This window comes from Oncorhynchus mykiss, chromosome 7 (assembly GCF_013265735.2).
Source record: "Oncorhynchus mykiss isolate Arlee chromosome 7, USDA_OmykA_1.1, whole genome shotgun sequence".
Classification (NCBI taxonomy): Eukaryota; Metazoa; Chordata; class Actinopteri; order Salmoniformes; family Salmonidae; genus Oncorhynchus; species Oncorhynchus mykiss.
Window position 1 is genome coordinate 58,475,916 of NC_048571.1, and position 22,269 is coordinate 58,498,184.

General features: G+C 42.0%; 1 protein-coding gene across 2 annotated transcripts in view; it reads left to right on the top strand.

Annotated features, from left to right (window-relative positions):
- The window catches only part of LOC110528073 (F-actin-capping protein subunit beta isoforms 1 and 2), a 30,104-nt gene that overhangs the window by 5,804 nt on the left and 2,031 nt on the right, over nucleotides 1–22,269 (top strand). For both annotated transcript variants that reach the window (XM_021609869.2, XM_021609870.2), the window contains exons 3-7: nucleotides 18,959–19,080; nucleotides 19,495–19,608; nucleotides 20,044–20,302; nucleotides 20,476–20,541; nucleotides 21,894–21,970. In XM_021609869.2, coding sequence (XP_021465544.1) covers nucleotides 18,959–19,080; nucleotides 19,495–19,608; nucleotides 20,044–20,302; nucleotides 20,476–20,541; nucleotides 21,894–21,970 — 638 coding nt within the window. The remainder of the gene's footprint in view (nucleotides 1–18,958; nucleotides 19,081–19,494; nucleotides 19,609–20,043; nucleotides 20,303–20,475; nucleotides 20,542–21,893; nucleotides 21,971–22,269) is intronic.

Here is a 22,269-nt window from a genome sequence, read left to right on the forward strand (position 1 = left end):
AGGGATGTGTGTGCTTTTGGGACCTTTAACAGAAAGTGACTGGCAGAATGGGTGTTGTATGTGGAGGATGAGGGCTGCAGTAGGTATCTCAGATAGGGGGGAGTGAGGCCTAAGAGGGTTTATAAATATCCTTCAACCAGTGGGTCTTGCGATGGGTACATAGACAACCAGTTTACAGAGGTGTATAGAGCGCAGTGATGTGTCCTATAATTAGCATTGGTGGCAAATCTGGTGAGGAACATCTAGCCACACGAGCACCCTTGCCTGCCGAGCTATTAATTATGTCTCCGTAATCAAGTATAGGTAGGATGGTCATCTGAATCAGGGTTCGTTTGGCAGCTGGGGTGAGAGAGGTGCGATTATGATTGAGGAAACCAAGTCTATACTCCCAAGTACTTGTATGAGGTGGCTACCTCAAGCTCTAAACACTCAGAGGTAGTAGTCACACCGGTGGGGAGAGGGGCATTCTTCTTACCAAACCACATGACCTTTGTTTTGGAGGTGTTCAGAACAAGGTTAAGGACAGGGAAAGCTTGTTGGACACTAAGAAAGCTTTGTTCTGGAGCGTTTAACACAATATCTGGGGAGGTACCAGCTGAGTATAAGACTATATCAGCTGCATATACATGGATGAGCGCTTCCTACTGCCTGAGCTATGTTCATGTAAATTGATAAGAGAGTCGGGCCTAGGATCGAACCTTGGGGTACTCCCTTGGTGACAGTCATGGGCAGAGGCAGCAGAGGTGCTGACTTTATACACTGCACTCTTTGAGAGAGTTAGTCAGCAAACCAAGCAATTGGAACCTCCCCAGAGAGGAGAGGGGCTCGGCGATGATGGGGGCTGCAACTTTAAAGAAGAAAGGATCTGACCCAGATGGTTTTTGGGGTCAAGTTAAGGAGCTCCTTTAGCACCTCCGACTCAGTGACCGCCTACACGGAAAAACTTTGTAACAGGTCAGGGGGCAAAGAGGGAGGCGCATCAGGGCTAGTCGCATTAGAAGGGCTGGGAGATTAGGAAATGTTGGACAGACAAGGAGGCATGGCTGAGTCAAATAGGAATCCTGACTTAATGAAGTGGTGATTAGAGCTCAGCCATGTGGTTGTTACTGACAAGGAGCAGATCAACAGGTTAAAGAACAATTTTTAAGGCCTGAGACCATTGAGACGTGGATTGTGCATGTGTGCCATTCAAAAGGTAAATGGGCAAGACAAAAGATTGCCTTTGAACGGGGTATGGTAGTAGGTGCCAGTGTTCCTAATGTTTGGTGTAGTCCATCTATATAAATGCACCATTTGTAAACAATCAAGATGAAGTTGTTTGATGATTCATTTGTTTAATGAAAGTGCTGCTGCGGGAGCTTATGCCTGATTGCCTGTTAAGCAATTCAAGGACATTAATAAACACTTGGAACATTTTATATATATTAATTTAAGTTTGTCAGTAATGTGTTGGCTACTGCAGTAGCCTATGTGTAGACCTATAACCTATTGTCTGTCTGGTTTGCAAGGAGTGGTTTTTGAATGGCACAATTTATTTTACCTACAATTTTCTCAAGTAAAGCAGAAAAGTATCAGATTTGTTTAAACTTCCTTTTTGATTAGTCTCTTGCAATTGTTCTCTCTCATGTATTGCTGTACAATGTTTTTAATAAGGCTATTCGCAAACAACTTTCTGAGTGGGAACTCCGTTAGGCCTATAGATTCATTCAATGGTTGATCACGAAATAGTAGGTTATTCCTAGACCAACAAGTCACATTCAAATAGATTGGGGAGAAAGAGAAACTTTAAAAACAATTTTTTTTTTACAATAAGCCAGACAACGGAGTGTCCGCTGCAAAAGGTCCATGATCATCCGACATAGGAGGGGCGAGAAACACACGTTAGGGCCAAGGAACACACGTTAGGGCCAATCTGGCATTTTGCGCTGCTTTGGTGATCTCCTTTTTCTACAATCTACATTGTTCTATTGCATTATGTTAGTCTGACTACCACACAGTACCAGTCAAAAGTTTGGACACCTACATGTTAATTTTCTTAATGTTTTGCTATTTTCTACATTGTAGCATAATACTGAAGACATCAAAACTATGAAATAACGCATATGGAATCATGTAGAAACCAAAAGTGTTAAATAAATCAAAATATATTTGAGATTCTTCGAAGTAGCCACCTTGATGACAGCTTTGCACACTCTCGGCATTCTCTCAACCAGCTTTACCTGGAATGCTTTTCCATGAGTTCCCACAAATGCTGAGCACTTGTTGGCTGCTTTTCCTTCACTCTTTGGTCCAACTCATTCCAAACCATCTCAATTGGGTTGAGGTTGGTTGATTGTGGAGCCCAGGTCATCTGATGCAGCACTCCATCACTATCCTTCTTGGGTACATAGCCCTTACACAGCCTGGAGGTGTGTTGGGCCATTGTCCTGTTGAAAAACAAATTATAGTCCCACTAAGCGCAAACCAGATGGGATGGTGTATCACTGCAGAATGCTGTGTTAGCCATGCTGGTTAAGTGTGCTTTGAATTGTAAGTAAATCACTGACAGTGTCACCAGAAAAGCACTCCCACACCATCACACCTCCTCCCATGCGTCACGGTGGGAACCACACATGCAGAGATCATCTGTTCACCTACTCTGCGTCTCACAAAGACACGGTTAGAACCAAAAATCTCATGTGGACTCATCAGACCATAGTACAGATTTCCATCGGTCTAATGTCCACTGCTCGTGTTTCTTGGCCCAAGCAAGTCTCTTCTTCTTATTGGTGTCCTTTAGTAGTGGTTTCTTTGTAGCAATTTGATCTTGAAGCCCTGATTCACGCAGTCCCCTTTGAACAGTTGATGTTGAGATGTCTGTTTCTTGAACTCTGAAACATTTATTTGAGGCTGCTAACTCAAATGAACTTATCCTCTGCAACAGAGGTAATTCTGTGTCTTCCTTTCCTGTGGCGGTCCTCATTAGAGACTGTTTATCATGGTGCTTGATGGTTTTTGCGATTGCAAATTTTTTTTGGTATTGACTGAGCTTCAAATCTTAAAGTAATGGACTGTCGTTTCTCTTTGCTTATTTGAGCTGTTCTTGCCATAATATGGATTTGGTCTTTTCCCAATGTAGTGCTATCTTCTGTATACCACCCCTACCTTGTCACAACACAACTGACTGTTCGAACTCATTAAGAAGGAAATAAATTCCACAAATGAACCTTTAACAAGGCACACCTGTTAATTGAAATGCATTCCAGGTGACTACCTCATGAAGCTGATTGCGAGAATGCCAAGAGTGTGCAAAGCTGTCATCAAGGCAAAGGGTGGCTATTTCGAAGAATATATATATATATATATATATATGAGAATAGTAAATATGAAGAAATACCCTGGAATGAGTAGGTGTGTCCAATTTGACTGGTACTGTATGTATTTAACTTATGGTATGGCAAATGAGGAATAGGCCATTTGCTGATGTCATCACCATCAATGATGGCTGTTGAACATCGTCGATAGAAGATCCAATCGTAAAATCGCTCAGCCTTAGTTTTATTGCAACTGGACTACTGCCCGGTCAAGTGTCACGGAGGGACACAGGCAAACTACAGTTGGCCCAGAACAGAGAAGCACGGCTGGCCCTTAAATGTACACGGAGAGCTAACATCAATAACATGCATGTCAATCTCTCCTGGGTCAAAGTAGAGGAGAGAGTGACTGCATCACTACTTGTCTTTGTGAGAGGTATTGACATGTTGAAAGCACGGCGCTGTCTGTTCAAACGACTAGCTCACTGCTCTGACACCCACAAGACATGCCTCCAGGGGTCTCTTCACAGTCCCCAAGTCCACAAGACACTGCAAAACTCACAGTACTACATGGAACTCAATTCTGCATCAAGTAACTCAAGCAAGCAGTAAAAAAAACCTACACCTTATGGAACAACGCTGACTGTGAAGAGACGTATACGCTAACACACACACTTTATTGTTGTAATATTGTTTTATTGTGGTTTAACATTTTGTATTGTAGAGGTGTCGTATGATGAACACTTTTTTTTAAATTATTTTTTGTGATATAATTGCCTTTTTTTTGTTTGGACTCCATGACGAGTAGCCTGCTGCCTTGGCAGCAGCTAATGGGCATCCTTAATAAATAACAATAAAAACCACTCAGTCATATACACACTGACATGACCTCACCCATGCAAATCTGAGTGCTCCACAGAGAAACAAATAATCTGTCTACATTACAAATATATACTGAACAAAAATATAAATGCAACAATTTTTACGTTTTTACTGAGTTAAAGTTCATATAAGGGAATCAGTTAATTGACATAAATTCATTGGACCTTAATCCAGGCCTGGGCAATTATGTTCCATGGAGGGCCACATTAGAATATATTTTTGTCTTCGTGGGCCATAATCATATTACATTATATCTACTGTAAGTCATGTCCTGATATGCTACTTATTTTCCTTAACATGCACAGAAATAAACCACATCCATGTTCTACTTTTGGTAGATATTTTCTTTATTAAATATGCAATGAACTACACAGAGGGAAAAGACTGAAAGATCGATAAGCTCAAGTTGCAGGTCAGTGGGAGCGTTATCCACATTGAAGGTGAAAGGAGAGGAAACCAGCAGCATGATATTTTCCAACACTTTGAAAGCCTCAAAACAACAAACTCACAGTTCAAAGCATGCAGCAGCGATTTTCTATACTTCTCCCACTGGTTGTCTGATAGGGAACATACTAGTAGGGGATGGAAGGTGTGGGTTTGTTGGCTTCTACTTGGTGGGTCAGGAAGAGTAATTTCCCCTTGAAGGCTTTGACAAGGCTCTACATCTGATGTGCAAAAAAAGCCCTTCCCTTGTTTCGAATTCAGTTCATTCATGAGGGCCATGATGTCCACGGTGAAGGCAAAATCAGCCAACCATTCTTTCTTGCAGTTAAGGGAAATCCACATTTTCCTTTCATTTGCAAAAACTCAGCAATCTCCGACTTCAGGTCCCAGACCTTTTTTTTAAGCATCTTCCCAAAACTCGGCCATCTCACGTTTGTGTGGTAGGGGAGATCTGCATGATCCGACTGTCTTCCAACAGTGGGACAAACTGCTTGTGGTTTAAAGATGTTGCTCTTATGAAGTTTACCACTTTAGTGACTGAATCCACAACATGGCTAATTTTCAGAACACATTTACAGAACACCACCTGATGAATAATGCAATGCATGGAAATCATTTTCTGATCTGGGTTCAACTCAGCTACTTGATCTTATGTCCTTTTCAAAAGGCAAACATGTTTTCCTGTCAAGTTTGGGAACCATCAGTAGTCACACTGGATAACTTTTCAAAACCCCGTACCAGCTTTGCCACACACTTATTAACCTCCCTTATCTCTCCCTGTGGTTGTGCTCTTCATTGACTGCACTGAAGCAAGCTCCTCTGTAATTTCAAAGTCTGGGGTTATGCCTCGTAAGAATATTAACAACTGCGTCATGTCACGTGCATCACTAATCTCATCCAGGGCCAAGGAAAAATATGTGAAATCCTCGTCTTTCAACTGTTCCATATTCTCTGTCCTCAACTCTTCGTCTTGACAGGGAAACATTTTCAAACAGCTCTTTCTTGTCATGGCAAAGTATTGCTGCAGAGTCCATTTAAACATTCTTTAACGAATTTGCCCTCAGCAACTGGGTTGCTGTGTTTAGCAATTTTGGGACAGTACATAGCTAGTTCTCGCAATTCCGTTGTTTACTAAATGCAGTTTTGTGAAAGGTCCTTGCTGCTTTTGCAACTGAGAAAGCAACTCTCTTGGTGCACTTTCCTTCTGCTCAGAAGCCATATTCCTATATTTTTCAGCATGCTTCATCAGGAAGTGTCAGGACAAGTTGTAGTCTTTCAAGACAGCGATGCGGTCTTTGCACTAGAGGTCTACCGATTTCAAGTTTTCATAACAATCGGGAATCGGCATTTTTGGGTGCTGATTATGGCTGATGTACATTGCAATCCACGATTACTGCGTGGCAGGCTGACCATCTGTTAGGCGAGTGCAGCATCAAAATGACCTTGTGGCTGCAAGGAGCCAAGGTAAGTTGCTAGCTAGCATTAGACTTATCTTATAAAAAAACAAATCTTTATTTTATTTTACCCCCTTTTCTCCTCATAGTATCCAATTGTTAGTAGTTACTATCTTGTCTCATCGCTACAACTCCCGTACGGGCTCGGGAGAGACGAAGGTCGAAAGCCATGCATCCTCCGATACACAGCACAACCAAGCCGCACTGCTTCTTAACACAGCGTGCATCCAACCCGGACGCCAGCCGCACCAATGTGTCAGAGGAAACACCGTGCACCTGGACCTCCCGGTTGCGACAGAGTGCGAACCCACAGCTAGCACTCATTTTAACCCCTCTGGTACCAGTGGGACGCTCCACCTCGACAACAGCCAGTGAAATTGCAGGGCGTCAAATTCAAAACAACAGAAATCCCATAATTAAAATTCCTCAAACATAGAAGTATTTTAAAGATAAACTTGTTGTTAATCCCACCACAGTGTCCGATTTCAAAAAGGCTTTACGATAAAAGCAGAAAAACACAGCCATTTTTCCAGCCAAAGAGAGGAGTCACAAAAATCAGAAATAGAGAGCGAATTAATCACTAACCTTTGATCTTCATCAGATGACACTCCTAGGACTTCATCTTACACACTACATGTATGTTCGATAAAGTTAATATTTGTATCCAAAAATCTCAGTTTACATTGGCGCGTTGTGGTCAGAAATGCATTGTCCGAAACAAACATCTGGTGAAAGTGCAGAGAGCCACATCAAATGACAGAAATACTCATCATAAACATTGATAAACTATACAAGTGTTATTCATGGAAATATAAACTTCTCCTTAATGCAACCGCTGTCAGATTTCAAAAACGCTTTACGGCGAAAGCACACTTTGCGATTATGTTAGGTCTGCACCTAGCCACAGAAATGCATACAGCCATTTTCCAGCCAAGGAGAGTGTCACAAAAGTCAGAAATAGCATTAAAATTAGTCACTTACCTTTGAATCCCAGTTTGACAATAACTGACTGATTAGTTCCATAAAGTCCATTTATGTCCAAATAGCCACTTGTTGTTAGCGTGTTCAGCCCAGTAATCCATCTTCATGAGGCGCGAGCACTTCGTCCAGACAAAAACTCAAAGTTTCGTTACAGGTCGTAGAAACAAGTCAAACGATGTATGGATTCAATCTTTAGGATGTTTTTAACATAAAACATCAATAATGTTCCAACTGGAGAATTCCTATGTCTGAAGAAAAGCACTGGAACGAGAGCTAACTCTGTCGGGAGCGCGTGTCTTGAGCCTGAGGCACTCTGCCAGACCACTGACTCAAACAGGTCTCCTTTATAGCAGAAGCCTGAAACAAGTTTCTAAAGATGGTTGACATCTAGTGGAAGCCTTAGGAAGTGCAAATTCACTCCACAGACACTGTATTCGGTAGACCAAGCTTTGAAAAACTACAAACCTCAGATTTCCCACTTCCTGGTTGGATTTTTCTCAGGTTTTCGCCTGCCATATGAGTAATGTTATACTCACAGACAACACTAGGAAGTTTCTAAAACTGTTTGAATGATTTCTATCCAATAATAATATGCATATATTAGCATCTGGGACAGAGTAGGAGGCAGTTCACTCTGGGCACGCTATTCATCCAAAAGTGAAAATGCTGCCCCCTATCCCAAAAGAGTTTTAATATGGTAGAATCCGGAAACTATCATTTTGAAAACAAAATCTTTATTTCAGCGAAATACGGAACGGTTCCGTATTTTATCTAACATTTTGTCTAAGTCTAAATATTGCTGTTACATTGTACAACCTTCAATGTTATGTCATAATTACGTAAAATTCTGGCAAATTAGTTCGCAACGAGCCAGGCGGCCCAAACTGTTGCATATATCCTGACTCTACGTGCAATGAACACGAGAAGTGACACAATTTCACCAGGTTAATATTGCCTGCTAACCTGGATTTCTTTTAGCTAAGGTTTAAAAATATATACTTCTGTGTATTGATTTTTAAGAAAGGCATTGATGTTTATGGTTAGGTACAGTCGTGCAACGATTGTGCTTTTTTTTTCTTGCAAATGCGCTTTTGTAACATCATCCCCCGTTTGGCGAAGTTGGCTGCCTTGTTAGGAAGAAATAGTCTTCACACAGTTCGCAACGAGCCAGGCGGCCCAAACTGCTGCATATACCCTGATTCTGTTGCAAGAGAAGTGACACAATTGACCTAGTTAAAATAAATTCATGTTAGCAGGCAATATTAACTAAATATGCAGGTTTAAAAATATATAATTTTGTATTGATTTTAAAGGCATTGATGTTTATGGTTAGGTACACGTTGGAGCAACGACAGTCCTTTTTCGCGAATGCGCACTGCATCGATTATAGGCAACGCAGGACACGCTAGATAAACTAGTAATATCATCAACCATGTGTAGTTAACTAGTGATTATGATTGTTTTTTATAAGATAAGTTTAATGCTAGAAACTTACCTTGGCTTCTTACTGCATTCACGTAACAGGCAGGCTCCTCGTGGAGTGCAATGAGAGGCAGGTGGTAAGAACATTGGACTAGTTAACTGTAAGGTTGCAATATTGAATCACAAGGTAAAAATCTGTCGTTCTGCCCCTGAACAAGGCAGTTAACCCACCGTTCCTAGGCCGTCATTGAAAATAAGAATGTGTTCTTAACTGACTTGCCTAGTTAAATAAAGTTGTAAAAAAATAATTTAAATGGCCTAATTGGTGTCCAAAAATACCGTTTTCCGATTGTTATGAAAACTTGAAATCGGCCCTAATTAATCGTCCATTCCGATTAATCGGTCGACCTCTAGTGTGTTATCATGCTGAAACATGGGGTGATGGCAGCGGATGACTGGCACGACAATTGGCCTCAGGATCTCGTCATGGTATCTCTGTGCATTCAAATTGCCATCAATAAAATGCAAATGTGTTTGTTGTCCGTAGCTTATGCCTGCCCATATCATAACCCCACCGCTGCCATGGGGCACTCTGTTCACAACGTTAACATCAGCAAACCGCTCACGACGCTGTACACATGGTCTGCAGTTCTGAAGCCGGATGGATGTACTGCCAAATTCTCTGAAAGGACAGAGGTGGCTTATGGTAGAGAAATTAACATTAAATTCTCTGGCAACAGCTCTGATGGACATTCCAGCAGTCAGCATGCCAATTGCATGCTCCCTCAACTTGAGACATCTGTGGCATTGTGTGACAACTGCACATTTTAGTGGCCTTTTATTATCCCCAACACAAGGTACACCCGTGTAATGAATATGCTGTTTAATCAGCTTCTTGACATGGTGGATGGATTATCTTGGCAAAGGAGAAGGGTTATGCCCAATGCCGTCGGGTACACCAAATAAAAATGTAATTCACATTTTTAAATATAATTGTTTTAATGTTTTTCACATTTTAAAACGGTCCTTTTTATATTTTACAAGGGGGCTATAATTTTTTTTAGCCTTTCTTGCCTGAGTAGCGCTCGTTTCATTGACAAAAATAAAATGAAACCATCTAGTGTTCAGCGAAATAACACAATGTCAAATTAACATCCAATCACATTAACCGTTACTCTTTCGCGGGACTTCATCTAACTGTCTGTATGTAGCCAAACGTAGCTGCTGCTCATTCTGTTTGCTCGAAAAATTGATAAATGGTTTTTAAAAAAAGTATGGCTCACGCTCATAGACACATACCAGCTCTACTGGTAGCAGTACTACCAGTAGAGCTGGTATGTGTCTATGAGCGTGAGCCATACTTTAAAAAAAAAACATTTATTAATTTTTCGAGCAAACAGAATGAGCAGCAGCTACGTTTGGCTACATACAGACAGTTAGATGAAGTCCCGCGAAAGAGTAACGGTTAATGTGATTGGATGTTAATTTGACATTGTGTTATTTCGCTGAACACTAGATGGTTTCATTTTATTTTTGTCAATGAAACGAGGCTACTCAGGCAAGAAAGACAAAGAAATGTATAGCCCCCTTGTAAAATATAAAAAGGACCGTTTTTTAAAATGTGAAAAACATTAAAACAATTATATTTAAAAATGTGAATTACATTTTTATTTGGTGTACCCGACGGCATTGGGTACACCAAACATCCACCATTAAAAACCATGAACCATGATGAACTACATTTTGATTTGGGGTTCACTTGTATTGGGAGTAGTGCCTTTCCTCAGCCACAGTGTGTTTATAGTACTTTTGCACATTTACACATCTCACAACTTGATGAAACCTTCACTTTTGCGCAGACATTTTAGAAACAAAACATGGCAATTTGAAAACTAAGCCACAGGAGTTTTTTTGGAGTGAGATTTAAGATGACTTTCGAGTACTAAGACATGTATAAAAACAACCGATACCATTTAATAAGAATGGCTAGGAGTGGCTAGGACAGGCAAGCCCTATACTATTGTGAAGGACTTACAGTTGAAGTTAACATGCACCTTAGCCAAATACATTTAAAATCAGTTTTTCACAATTCTTGACATTTTAATCCAAGTAAAAATTCCCTGTTTTAGGTTAGTTGGGATCACCGCTTTATTTCAAGAATGTGAAATGTCAGAATAATAGTGGAGAGATTTTATTTCAGCTTTGATTTTTTTCATCACATTACCAGTGGGTCAGAAGTTTACATACACTCAATTAGTATTTGGTAGCATTGCCTTTAAATTGTTTAACTTGGGTCAAACATTTTGGGTAGCCTTCCACAAGCTTCCCACAATAAGTTGGCCGAATTTTGGCCCATTCCGCCTGACCGAGCTGGTAACTGAGGTCAGGTTTGTAGGCCTCCTTGCTCGCACACGCTTTTTCAGTTCTGCCCACAAATTCTTCTATAGGATTGAGGTTAGGGCTTTGTGATGGCCACTCCTCAATACCTTGACTTTGTTGTCCTTAAGCCAGTTTGCACAACTTTGGAAGTATGCTTGGTTATTGTCCATTTGGAAGACCCATTTGCGACCAAGCTTCAACTTCCTGACTGATGTCTTGATGTTGCTTCAGTATATCCACATAATTTTCCTTCCTTGTGATGCCATCTATTTTATGAAGTGCACCAGTCCCTCCTGCAGCAAAGCACCCCCACAGCATGATGCTGCTACCCCCGTGCTTCATGGTTGGGATGGTGTTCTTCGGCTTGCCAGCCTCCCCCTTTTCCTCCAAACATAACAATGGTCATTATGGTCAAACAGCTGTATTTATGTTTTCAGGTGATGTCGATATAGGAATCGTTTTACTGTGGCTACTTTTGTACCTGTTTCCTCCAGCATCTTCACAAGGTTCTTTGCTGTTGTTCTGGAATTGATTTGCACTTTCGCACCAAAGTACGTTCATCTCTAGGAGACAGAATGCGTCTCCTTCCTGAGCGGTATGACGGCTGCGTGGTCCCATGGTGTTGTATACTATTATTTGTATAGATGAACGTGGTACCTTCAGGCGTTTGGAAATTGCTCCCAAGGATGAACCAGACTTGTGGAGGTCTACAATTAATTCATTTTTTCCTGAGGTCTTGGCTGGTTTCTTTTGATTTTCCCATGATGTCAAGCAAAGAGGCACTGAGTTTGAAGGTAGGCCTTGAAATACAGGTACACCTCCAATTGACTCAAATGATGTCAATTAGCCTGACAAGCTTCTAAAGCCATGACATTTTCTGGAATTTTCCAAGCTGTTTAAAGGCACAGTCAACTTAGTGTATGCAAACTTCTGACCCACTGGAATTGTGATACAGTGAAATAATCTGTCTGCAAACAATTGTTAGAAAAATTACTTCCATGCCCTGCCTCCAGTCCACTTACCGATATCTGAACGAGAGCCTCACTGAAATTGTAACTACGGGACTATAAATTTGGTAACCACTGGTGTAGATGAATACTTAACATATTTACATGTTTTGTTATGCGGAAGCTCGTATCAATCAATACTGATTGAATTGTCATAGTTATTAAGCTTACACACAGCTGGATTTCTGAACTCCATGATATGTATAGCTCGGGGTTGTTGGGTTGCAACGACGTTAGGCGGAGTGTACCTTCGACTACATCGAGTCTCAGTCAATACAAGGGAACAGTCTGGTTGTATTTGGTTAACATTTTATCTGATAGGGGATTTCAGCAAACAAAGAAAAGCACGTAGCTACAGAGGACAAACGGGTGCACAGTGAGGGTTTTAAAGCTAGAATTTATTTTAATTAAAACTGTAACAAAGCACCTTCCCCGATTCTGTTTCGGTAAAAAGCTGAGGAACTGGCCTGGAGAAAGGGCAAGGGGAATACCTAGTCAGTCGTACAACTGAAATGTGTCTTCCTGAATCAGAGGGGTACGGGGGCCTGCCTTAATCGACATCCACATCTTTGGTGCCCGAGGAACAGTGGGTTAACTGCCTTGCTTAGGGGCATAACGACAGAATTTTACCTTGTCAGCTCGGGGATTCGATCCAGCAACCTTTCGGTGAATGGAACCACTCTAAATTCATAACAGCTATGGATGCTAGAATTTACTGTCCATGCCATTTAAAATGAGTTTAACCATGTTTTTAGGCTAGTGTTTGTTTGCATTCATATTGTTTACAAACATTGCAAGATTATTTTGAGTTCTGATAGGGTACGAAAGTTAAACTAAACTCATGAGGTATGTATAACTTATATTCTTCAAGATTCATTGGGTGTATATAATAAATCATTTAAGTCCAAAAATGGATGTAGCAGTTAACATTTTCAGGCGTATCGACTGACAGCGACTCGACGAAGTCGGAGATACAGTCCACACACTCATCTCCATTTATTTACATTATGGAGTTGAGGAACTCTGCTAGCTTATACAGACTTACAGTACACTTCTAGACTACCTACTAACAGCCAGGACTGTGCTTGAAATCTCCCGTAATGCAAAAACATCTGACAGATTAAGCTGAATCAGACAGAACTCAAACCACACGTTCTCTAGTGATTGTTCTCCACATTTTTGGGGGGATCATATCCCTTCAGAACCTCGTCTGCTCCTCTTCCTTTCTTCTCCCCTTTGACAACTCACTCCCCTGGGCACCAGCACTCTCCTTGACCGCCTCAGCCCGCTCCTCTGTATCTGGTTGTTAGCGCTCATTAGTAACGCTGTCAATCACTCTACATGAGCCCATTTAGCCCCTCCCTCTCCTTACACTCACTCCTTACGGTTGGGAATCATCTGAGCTCACCTCCTCTAGTGTCATCCTTTCCCCCTCTATACTGTTCTGTCGCCTCAACCATTCTCTTTCCTCCTTGATTCTACTTTCTACCTCAGTTTCCCACTTCTGCCTGCCTTCTGTCCCCCCTCTGTTTCTGTGTGTCTGGCGGTTGCCAGGTGTGGGGCTGTGTCCGTGGAACAGAGAAGGCATTGTCTCTGTGTTCTGAAGGGGGGCGGGGGGATCCATGTCACTGAGTTGTCATTTGTACCCCTTTATCCCATGAGACTGTCATTCAAATTCTTATCATATTCTTTCCCCCTCTCATTTCCGTGTCACCTTCTCTCCCACTTAGCAAGTAGACATGGAATGAGGGAAAATTGGCTTAACCTCATCTTCCCCCTCATTCAGGGACATCATATGCCAGCTTTCTCTCGTCTCCTTGTCATCTTTTTCTCACGCACACTATGCCCTCTCTCAACCGCTGCAGTCTACCCAGCTCTTGCCAAAGAGAACTTATTTGTCCCCCCCATTGTCTTGCATCGGAAGAGGAACTCATCTTCTGAAAATCACTCTGCTCTCGGTAGCTATGTTGCACTGGCTACTACGGCAAACTATGCTCCAGCTAGCACCCTATTCCAAGCTTGTTTGAATGGCCATAGCTAGTTTGCCAGCTTGTTGAAGTTGTACGGGGCTGTCCTCAGAAATCTGCATGTTTTCAAAAAAAATTAATTTAACCTTTTTTAAAATTTAACTAGTCAAGTCAGTTAAAGATAAATTCTTATTTATAAACAGTGGGTTCATTTCCTTGTTCAGGAGCAGAACTACAGGTTTTTCTTTTTTTTACCTTGTCAGCTCAGGGATTCGCTCCAGCAGACTTGGTTACTGGCCCAGCGCTCTAACCCCTAGGCTACCTGCCGCCCCGTATCTGACTCTGAGAGCTGCCACTGTGCCTCACTACTTTGCAACATTATCTTGTTGGCCAAATATTACAGAGAGCAGTCAGCTGTGCAATAGGACTCGGCGCACGAATCACAGCAGAACAGGTATTTCATGATTACTCATTTATGCATTAGCTAGAACTTCACTATGCTAGCTAGCTAGTGGGACTATTCAGCATTGAATGTGTGTGAACTGGCGTTAGCATCCTTTACTTTTTGAGACTGGTTCAGCGAGCAGACGCTAGCAAATGTTGTGCACATTACAAATTAACTTTTGAGGATGAAAGGGGGTTCAGGGGACGATGTCACCTTGTTAACATTTTCAAATATTAAAACAGCATATTGTAGCCGGACTGCTTTTTAGCTATCCCATATTTGTTTATGCAAGTGATCAGTGCAGACCTCAATCTGACGTGGGACAATGTCTACACCATATACACACACACACACACACACACACACACACACACACCTAGAGCTGGGTGATATTGCCAAAATAGCGTGTGTATACATGCTCGCTCGCTACGTCGCTCTACCTCGCTCTACCTCGCTCGCTCTACCTCGCTCGCTCTACCTTGCTCGCTCTACCTCGCTCGCTCTACCAGTAAAAAGTTTTTTGGGAACACCTACTTATTCAAGGGTTTTTATTTTTACTATTTTCTACATTTGTAGAATAATAGTGAAGAAACAAACTATGAAAACGCATATGGAATCATGTAGTAAGCAAAAAAGTGTTAACCAAATCAAGATATATATTTGAGATTCTTCCACCCTTTGCCTTGATGACAGCTTTGCACGCACTTGAGATTTTCTCAACCCGTTTCACCTGGAATGCTTTTCCAACCGTCTTGAACAACTTCCCACATATGCTGAACACTTGCTAGCTGCTTTTCCTAAACTCTGCGGTCCAACTCATCCCAAACCATCTCAATTTGTTTGAAGTTGGGATTGTGGAGGCCAGGTAATCTGATGCAGCACTCCATCACTCTCCGTCTTGGTCAAATAGCCCTTACACTGCCTGGAGGTGTTTTGGTCATTGTCCTGTTGGAAAAACAAATGATAGTCCCACTAACCGCTAGGCTACCTTCCGCCCCACTAATAATAATGGGGCGGCAGGTAGTGGTTGGACTAGTAACTGGAAGGTTGCAAGATCGAATCCCCGAGCTGACAAAGTAAAAATATGTTGTTCTGCTCCTGAACAAGGCAGTGAACCCACTGTTCCTAGGCCGTAATTGAAAATAAGAATTTGTTCATAACTGACTTGCCTAGTAAATACGCCATCCCAACTGTTTTGGGATTTTTTATCTGTGGTAGCTGATTCTGTGTATATGCAGAATGCTGTGGTAGCCACCCTGGTTAAGTGTGCCTTGAATTCTAAATAAATTAGTGTCACCAGCAAAGCACCATAACACCACCACCTCCATGCTTTGCGGTGGGAAATACACATGCAGAGATCATCCATTCACACACCGCGTCTCACAAAGATATGGCGGTTGGAACCAAAAATAAACAATTTGCACTCTAGACAAAATAACACATTTCCATCGGTCTAATGTCCATTGCTCGTGTTTCTTGGCCCAAGCAAGTCTCTTCTTCTTATTGGTGTTCTTTTAGTAGTGATTTCTTTGCAGCAATTCAACCATGACGGCCTGATTCACACAGTCTCCTCGGAAAAGTTGATGTTGAGGTGTCTGTTACTTGAACTCTGAAGCATTTATTTGGGCTGCAATTTCTGAAGCTGGTAACTCTAATGAACTTAACTCTGCTGCAAAGGATAACTCTGGGTCTTCCATTTCTGTGGCTGTCCTCATGAGAACAGTTTCATCATAGCGCTTGATGTTTTTTTGCAACTGCACTTGAAGAAACTTTAGTAGTTCTTGAAATGTTCCGTATTGACTGACCTTCATGTCTTAAAGTATTGATGAACTGTAATTTCATTTAGCCTATTTGAGCTGTTCTTGCCATAATACGGACTTGGTCTTTTACCAAATCTTCTGTATACTTGTGACAACACAACTGATTGGCTCAAACGGATTAAGAAGGAAAGCAATTCTACAAATTAACTTTTAAGGCACGCCTGTTAATTCAAATCAAATGTATTTATATAGCCCTTCGTACATCAGCTGATATCTCAAAGTGCTGTACAGAAACCCAGCCTAAAACCCCAAACAGCAAGCAATGCAGGTGTAGAAGCACGGTGGCTAGGAAAAACTCCCTAGAAAGGCCAAAACATAGCCTGGTTCCTCTCTAGGTTTCTTCCTATGTGGGGTGGCCAGTCCTCTTCTGGCTGTGCCGAGTGGAGATTATAACAGAACATGGCCAAGATGTTCCAATGTTCATAAATGACCAGCATGGTCCAATAATAATAAGGCAGAACAGTTGCAACTGGAGCAGCAGCACGGCCAGGTGGACTGGGGACAGCAAGGAGTCATCATGTCAGGTAGTCCTGAGGCATGGTCCTAGGGCTCAGGTCCTCAGAGAGAGCAAGAAAGAGAGAATTAGAGAGGGCACACTTAAATTCACACAGGACACCGAATAGGACAGGAGAAGTACTCCAGATATAACAAACTGACCCTAATTGAAATGCATTCCAGGTGACTACCTCGTGAAGCTGGTTGAGAGAATGCCAAGAGTGTGCAAAGCCGTTGTTAGGTTCTTATTTTTCAGAGTAAATAACTCGCGGACATTAGCGAAGCTTTAACCAAGTTTAAACACTCCTCCAATCCTTACATTTTATGGCTCTACATGAAGCTAATAAAGAGGGTAACAGGATAACAAACCTTTATTACTCCCTTAAGAGAATCTGTCCTCACCTCCTGACCTCAACACTTTCCTTCATCTAATCCACAGATGTCCATTGATTTTCTTCATAGAACCATTCACTTCGGACATAAGCCAGTCTCTTTCATTTCCTATCTCAATGATCAAAGTTTAGCCAATTGCAACACTGTCAAGGCAAAGGGTGGCTCTTTGAAGAATTGAAGAAAATATTTTGGTTACTACATGATTCCATGTCATTTCAAAAATGTTGCTGTCTTCACTATTATTCTACAATGTAGAAAATAGTCAAAATAAAGAAAAACCCTTGAATGAGTAGGTGTTCTAAAACCTTTGACCTGTACTGTACAAAAGTTTGGGATCACTTAGAAATGTCCTTGATTGAAAGAAAAGCACATTTACAGTGTAGACATTGTTAATGTTGTAAATTACTATTGTAGCTGGAAACGGCAGATTTTAATGGAGTATCTACATAGGCGTACAGAGGTCCATTTCGGCCTATTCCAACCAAACCCGGACAATGCTGGGCCAATTGTGCGCCGCCCTATGGGACTCCCAATCATGGCTAGTTGTGATGGCCTGGAATCGAACCAGGGACTGTAGTGATGCCTCTAGCACTGAGATGCAGTGCCTTGGACCGCTGCGCCACTCGGGAGCCCAATAAACTGGGTGGTTCAAGCCCTGAATGCTGATTGGCTGAAATCTGTATCTGAAAGCCGTGATCGGGTATGACAAAACATTTTATTTCTACTGCTCTAATTACGTTGGTAACCAGTTTATAATAGCAAAGGGGACCTGAGGTTTGTGGTATAGCTAAGGGCTGTATCCAGGCACTCCACGTTGCGTCATGCGTAAGAACAGCCCTTAGCCGTGGTATATTAGCCATATACCACACCCTCTCGGGCATTCATTCATTAATTGTACACCCGAGTATACAAAACATTAACACCTGATCTTCCAATGAGATGCGCAACTCAATAATAGGAAGGTGTTCCTAATGTTTGATATACTCTGTGTATTTGTCAAGTAAGGTACATGATGTAATGGTGCCACACAAAATTTTGAGCTACACAGCATTCCTAACCTAGCCCACACAATGTCTGCTGTGTGGATCAAGCAGTCAACAAGTCGAGCAGTCATTTTGAAAGGGTAAGAAAATTTCAGCGAGACAACTCAAAGGCGAAATCCATTAATGCCAAGATAATGGAATTCATTGTCAAGGACAATCAACCGTTCTCTGTCGAGGGTGTTCGCCGACTGGTCGAGCACCACTATACGCTACCAAGTGCACTATTTTTCCAGATGTTGCCCGACCGGCGTTATACTGCTATTAGCTTCACAACATGCATACTATGGGACGCCGTTTGTCTTTGCGTGTAAAAAAGATACAGGAACACTGTCAAAGCTGTACAAAAAAAGTCGTCAAACACCGGCCACGAACAATGTGTTTACCAAACTATGTTTGACCACATCTTATGGGGTAGCTAGCTTTAGCTTGGTACCTAGCTAGCACCAATACAACCAGCCTGAAAACATTGACCAGTAGAAACTGAGGATGGATCTGCAGTTTTCTCCTATCACAGCCATTAAACTCAACTGTTTTAGTCATCATTGGCCTCGTGGTGAAATCCCAGATCGGTTTTCTTCCTCTCCGACAACTGAGTTAGGAAAGACACCTGACATCCTTGTAGTGAATGGGTGTGTTGATACACCATCCAAAGTGTAATAACTTCCATGTTCAAATTGATATTCAAAATCTGCTTTTTTTTGTTTACCCATTTACAATAGGTGACCAGGGAGGCATTGGAAAACCTCCCTGGTCTTTGTGGTTGAATCTGGTTGAATCTGTTTAAATATAATTGAATGTGTGGGGTACAGAGATGAGGTTGTCATTCAGAAATCAAGTTAACCACTTTTTGCACACACATGAGTCCATTCAATTTAATATGTGACTTGTTAAGCAAATGTTTACTCCTGAACTTAACTTTCTGTCTGTGTCCAGGTGCCCAGTCTGTGTGAGGACCTACTCTCCTCTGTGGACCAGCCTCTGAAGATTGCCCGGGACAAGGTGGTGGGGAAAGACTACCTGCTCTGTGACTACAACAGAGACGGTGACTCCTACAGGTAGGACTGACAACCTGCAGCTCCTCCTTTATCTCTATCTTACTTCCCTTCCCACATATACATCTCCTCAGAAACCATGCCTGGTATAAATTAATGTCATTACATCTCCTCAGAAACCATGCCTGGTATAAATTAATGTCATTACATCTCCTCAGAAACCATGCCTGGTATAAATTAATGTCATTACATCTCCTCAGAAACCATGCCTGGTATAAATTAATGTCATTACATCTCCTCAGAAACCATGCCTGGTATAAATTAATGTCATTACATCTCCTCAGAAACCATGCCTGGTATAAATTAATGTCATTACAATTATTTGTTTGTCATGCATGAACATTTGACCACACACCCGTTTGCTTTGGTCACAAAGGATTGATTTGGGATTTTCTCTTGCTCATTCTTGTTTCTCAGATCCCCATGGAGTAATAAGTATGAGCCACCCATCGACGATGGTGCCATGCCATCTGCCCGCCTGCGCAAACTAGAGGTTGAAGCCAACAATGCCTTTGACCAGTATAGAGACCTGTGAGTATGACCAAGTCAGTATGTGAGAGGAACAGACGGACTCATTATTGACACTTTAGAATATCGTTACACCACAGTAATACCATTTATACCGTTATTATAAAGTGGGTCGTTTGGATCCTCAATTCTCATTGGCTATGCCATGTCTATGACGAAAACAAATAACCTGGTAATACCACCAATGACAGTCTTATCATAAATATCCATGTCCTCCTAAGGGGTGACAGGTAGCCTAGAGGTTAGAGTGTTGGGCCAGTAACCGAAAGATTGCTAGATCAAATCCCCGAGCTGACAAGGTAAAAATCTGTCGTTCTACCCCTGAACAAGGCCGTTAACCCACTGTTCGTAGACCGTAATTGTAAATAAGAATTTGTTCTTAACTGACTTGCCTAGTTAAATAAAGGTAACATTTTTTAAAATGTAATGTGTTGTCAGGTACTTTGAGGGCGGTGTATCATCTGTGTATCTGTGGGACTTGGATCATGGCTTTGCTGGGGTCATCCTCATCAAGAAGGCTGGAGACGGCTCCAAGAAGATCAAAGGCTGCTGGGACTCCATCCATGTGGTGGAGGTGCAGGAGAAGTCCAGCGGACGGACCGCTCACTACAAACTCACCTCCACCGTTATGCTGTGGCTCCAGACGACCAAGACCGGGTCTGGAACCATGAACCTGGGTGGCAGTCTGACAAGACAGGTACTTGCATACAACTGTGTGTGTGTGAGAGGATGTGGGTGGGTGGGGGGGTTGTGTGTGTGTGTGTACATGTTCTCGTAATCTCTTCTTTTGTAATCTGTCTCTTGGTTTACTTGTTGCAACATATTTCCACTGTTGGACTGTACAATACCCTCATCTCTCTCTTCTTCCAGATGGAGAAAGACGAGACAGTTGGAGAGTCTTCCCCACATATTGCCAACATCGGCCGCCTGGTGGAGGTGGGTAGAACTACACCTACTATATGCATGCCGTTATGCACACACTGACATAATGTATAGAAAATGAAATACAGAAGTATCATTTACACAAGTATTCACACCCTTTTGCTATGACACCCCAAATTGAGCTCAATTTCTTTTGATCATCTTTGAGATGTCACTTCAACTTACTTGGAGTCCACCTATAGCCAATTCAATTGTTTGGACATGAGTTAGAAAGAAACACCTGTCTATATTAGGTCCCACAGTTGACAGTGCGTGTCAGAGCAGCACTTTACTATGAAGTCAAAGGAACTCTCCATAGATCTCAGATTGTGATGAAGCATATATCTGGAGAAGGGTATAAAACAATTTCTAGAATTGCAAAAAAATAGCATTTTGGGAAATTCAATGAAATATGGAACTACCCAGACTCTGCCTAGAGGTGGCCGCCCTACCAAACTGAGCAGGGAGGTGACCAAGAACCCAATGACCACTCTGACAGAACAACAGAGTTCCTTGGCTGAGATGGGAGTACCTGCCAGAAGAACAACAAGTCTATACAGCACTTCACCAATCTGGGGTTTATGGGAGAGTGGCCAGACGGAAGCCACTCCTGAGAAAAGGGCACATGACAGCACGCCTGGAGTTCGTAAAAAGGCACGTGAAAGACTCGGATCACAGGCAAAACATTCTGTGGTCTGATGAGACAAAAATTGAACTCTTTGGCCTGAGTGCAAAGTGCTCTGTCGCAGAAAACCAGGCACAGCTCATCACCCATCTAACACTATCCCTACCATGAAGCATGGTGGTAGCAGCATCATGCTATGGGGATGCTTTTCAGTGGCAGGGACTGGGAGACTGGTAAGGGCAGTCAAAGCAATACTGGAATGGCTTCAGAACAAGAATGTGAAAGTCCTTGAGTGGCCCAAACAAAGTCCAGACTTGAATCCCATCTAATTTAAAAAAGCTTGAGAAAATCTACAAGGAACAATAGGAGAAAATCCCCACATCCAGATGTGCAACCCTGATAGTCATATCCATGATGAAAGTTGGAATCGCCATCAAGGGTGTAAATATTTATGTCAATTAGATATCTGCATTTCATTGTGAGAAATGTATATCACTGTTTTACTTGGTTTACATGGGGTTACTTTAGCATTATTTCAGCTAAGGAATCCATGTGAACCACCGTGTGTGTGTGTGTAACTGTATAAATTAGCAACAAATCCTAAAAACATGTTTTCACTGTGTCCGGGCTGTTACAACAAAATGTGCAATAGGTCAAGGAGCATAAACTTTCTGAAGGCACTATCTATTGATATGGGTATCACAAGATTAGTGTTATGTAAATTTATTTTTTCTAACCTCAGGATATGGAGAATAAGATTCGCTCCACTCTCAACGAGATCTACTTTGGGAAGACCAAGGACATCGTCAATGGTTTAAGGTACGTGAGTGCGGAAACACACACACTTGTCACATTGATGTAAAGTCACTATATTCTGCTGCAGATGCTCCAAGTCTCGGCACACCTGACATCCACGTCGAAGACTGGTACTAATGAGCTCCTGCAGTCTCCTACTGCATTTCTAGTTTGGCCTCTTTCAGCCACACGCCTGTTTTAACCTTGGCTACTTCAGCTCATCTGTTGACTGGGATTTCCCCTCATTTCACTCTGCCATATTGTGTTATCTGCTTCCCATGTCATTGTCTGTTTTTCAGTTCTACATTTTTCAACCTTGTTTA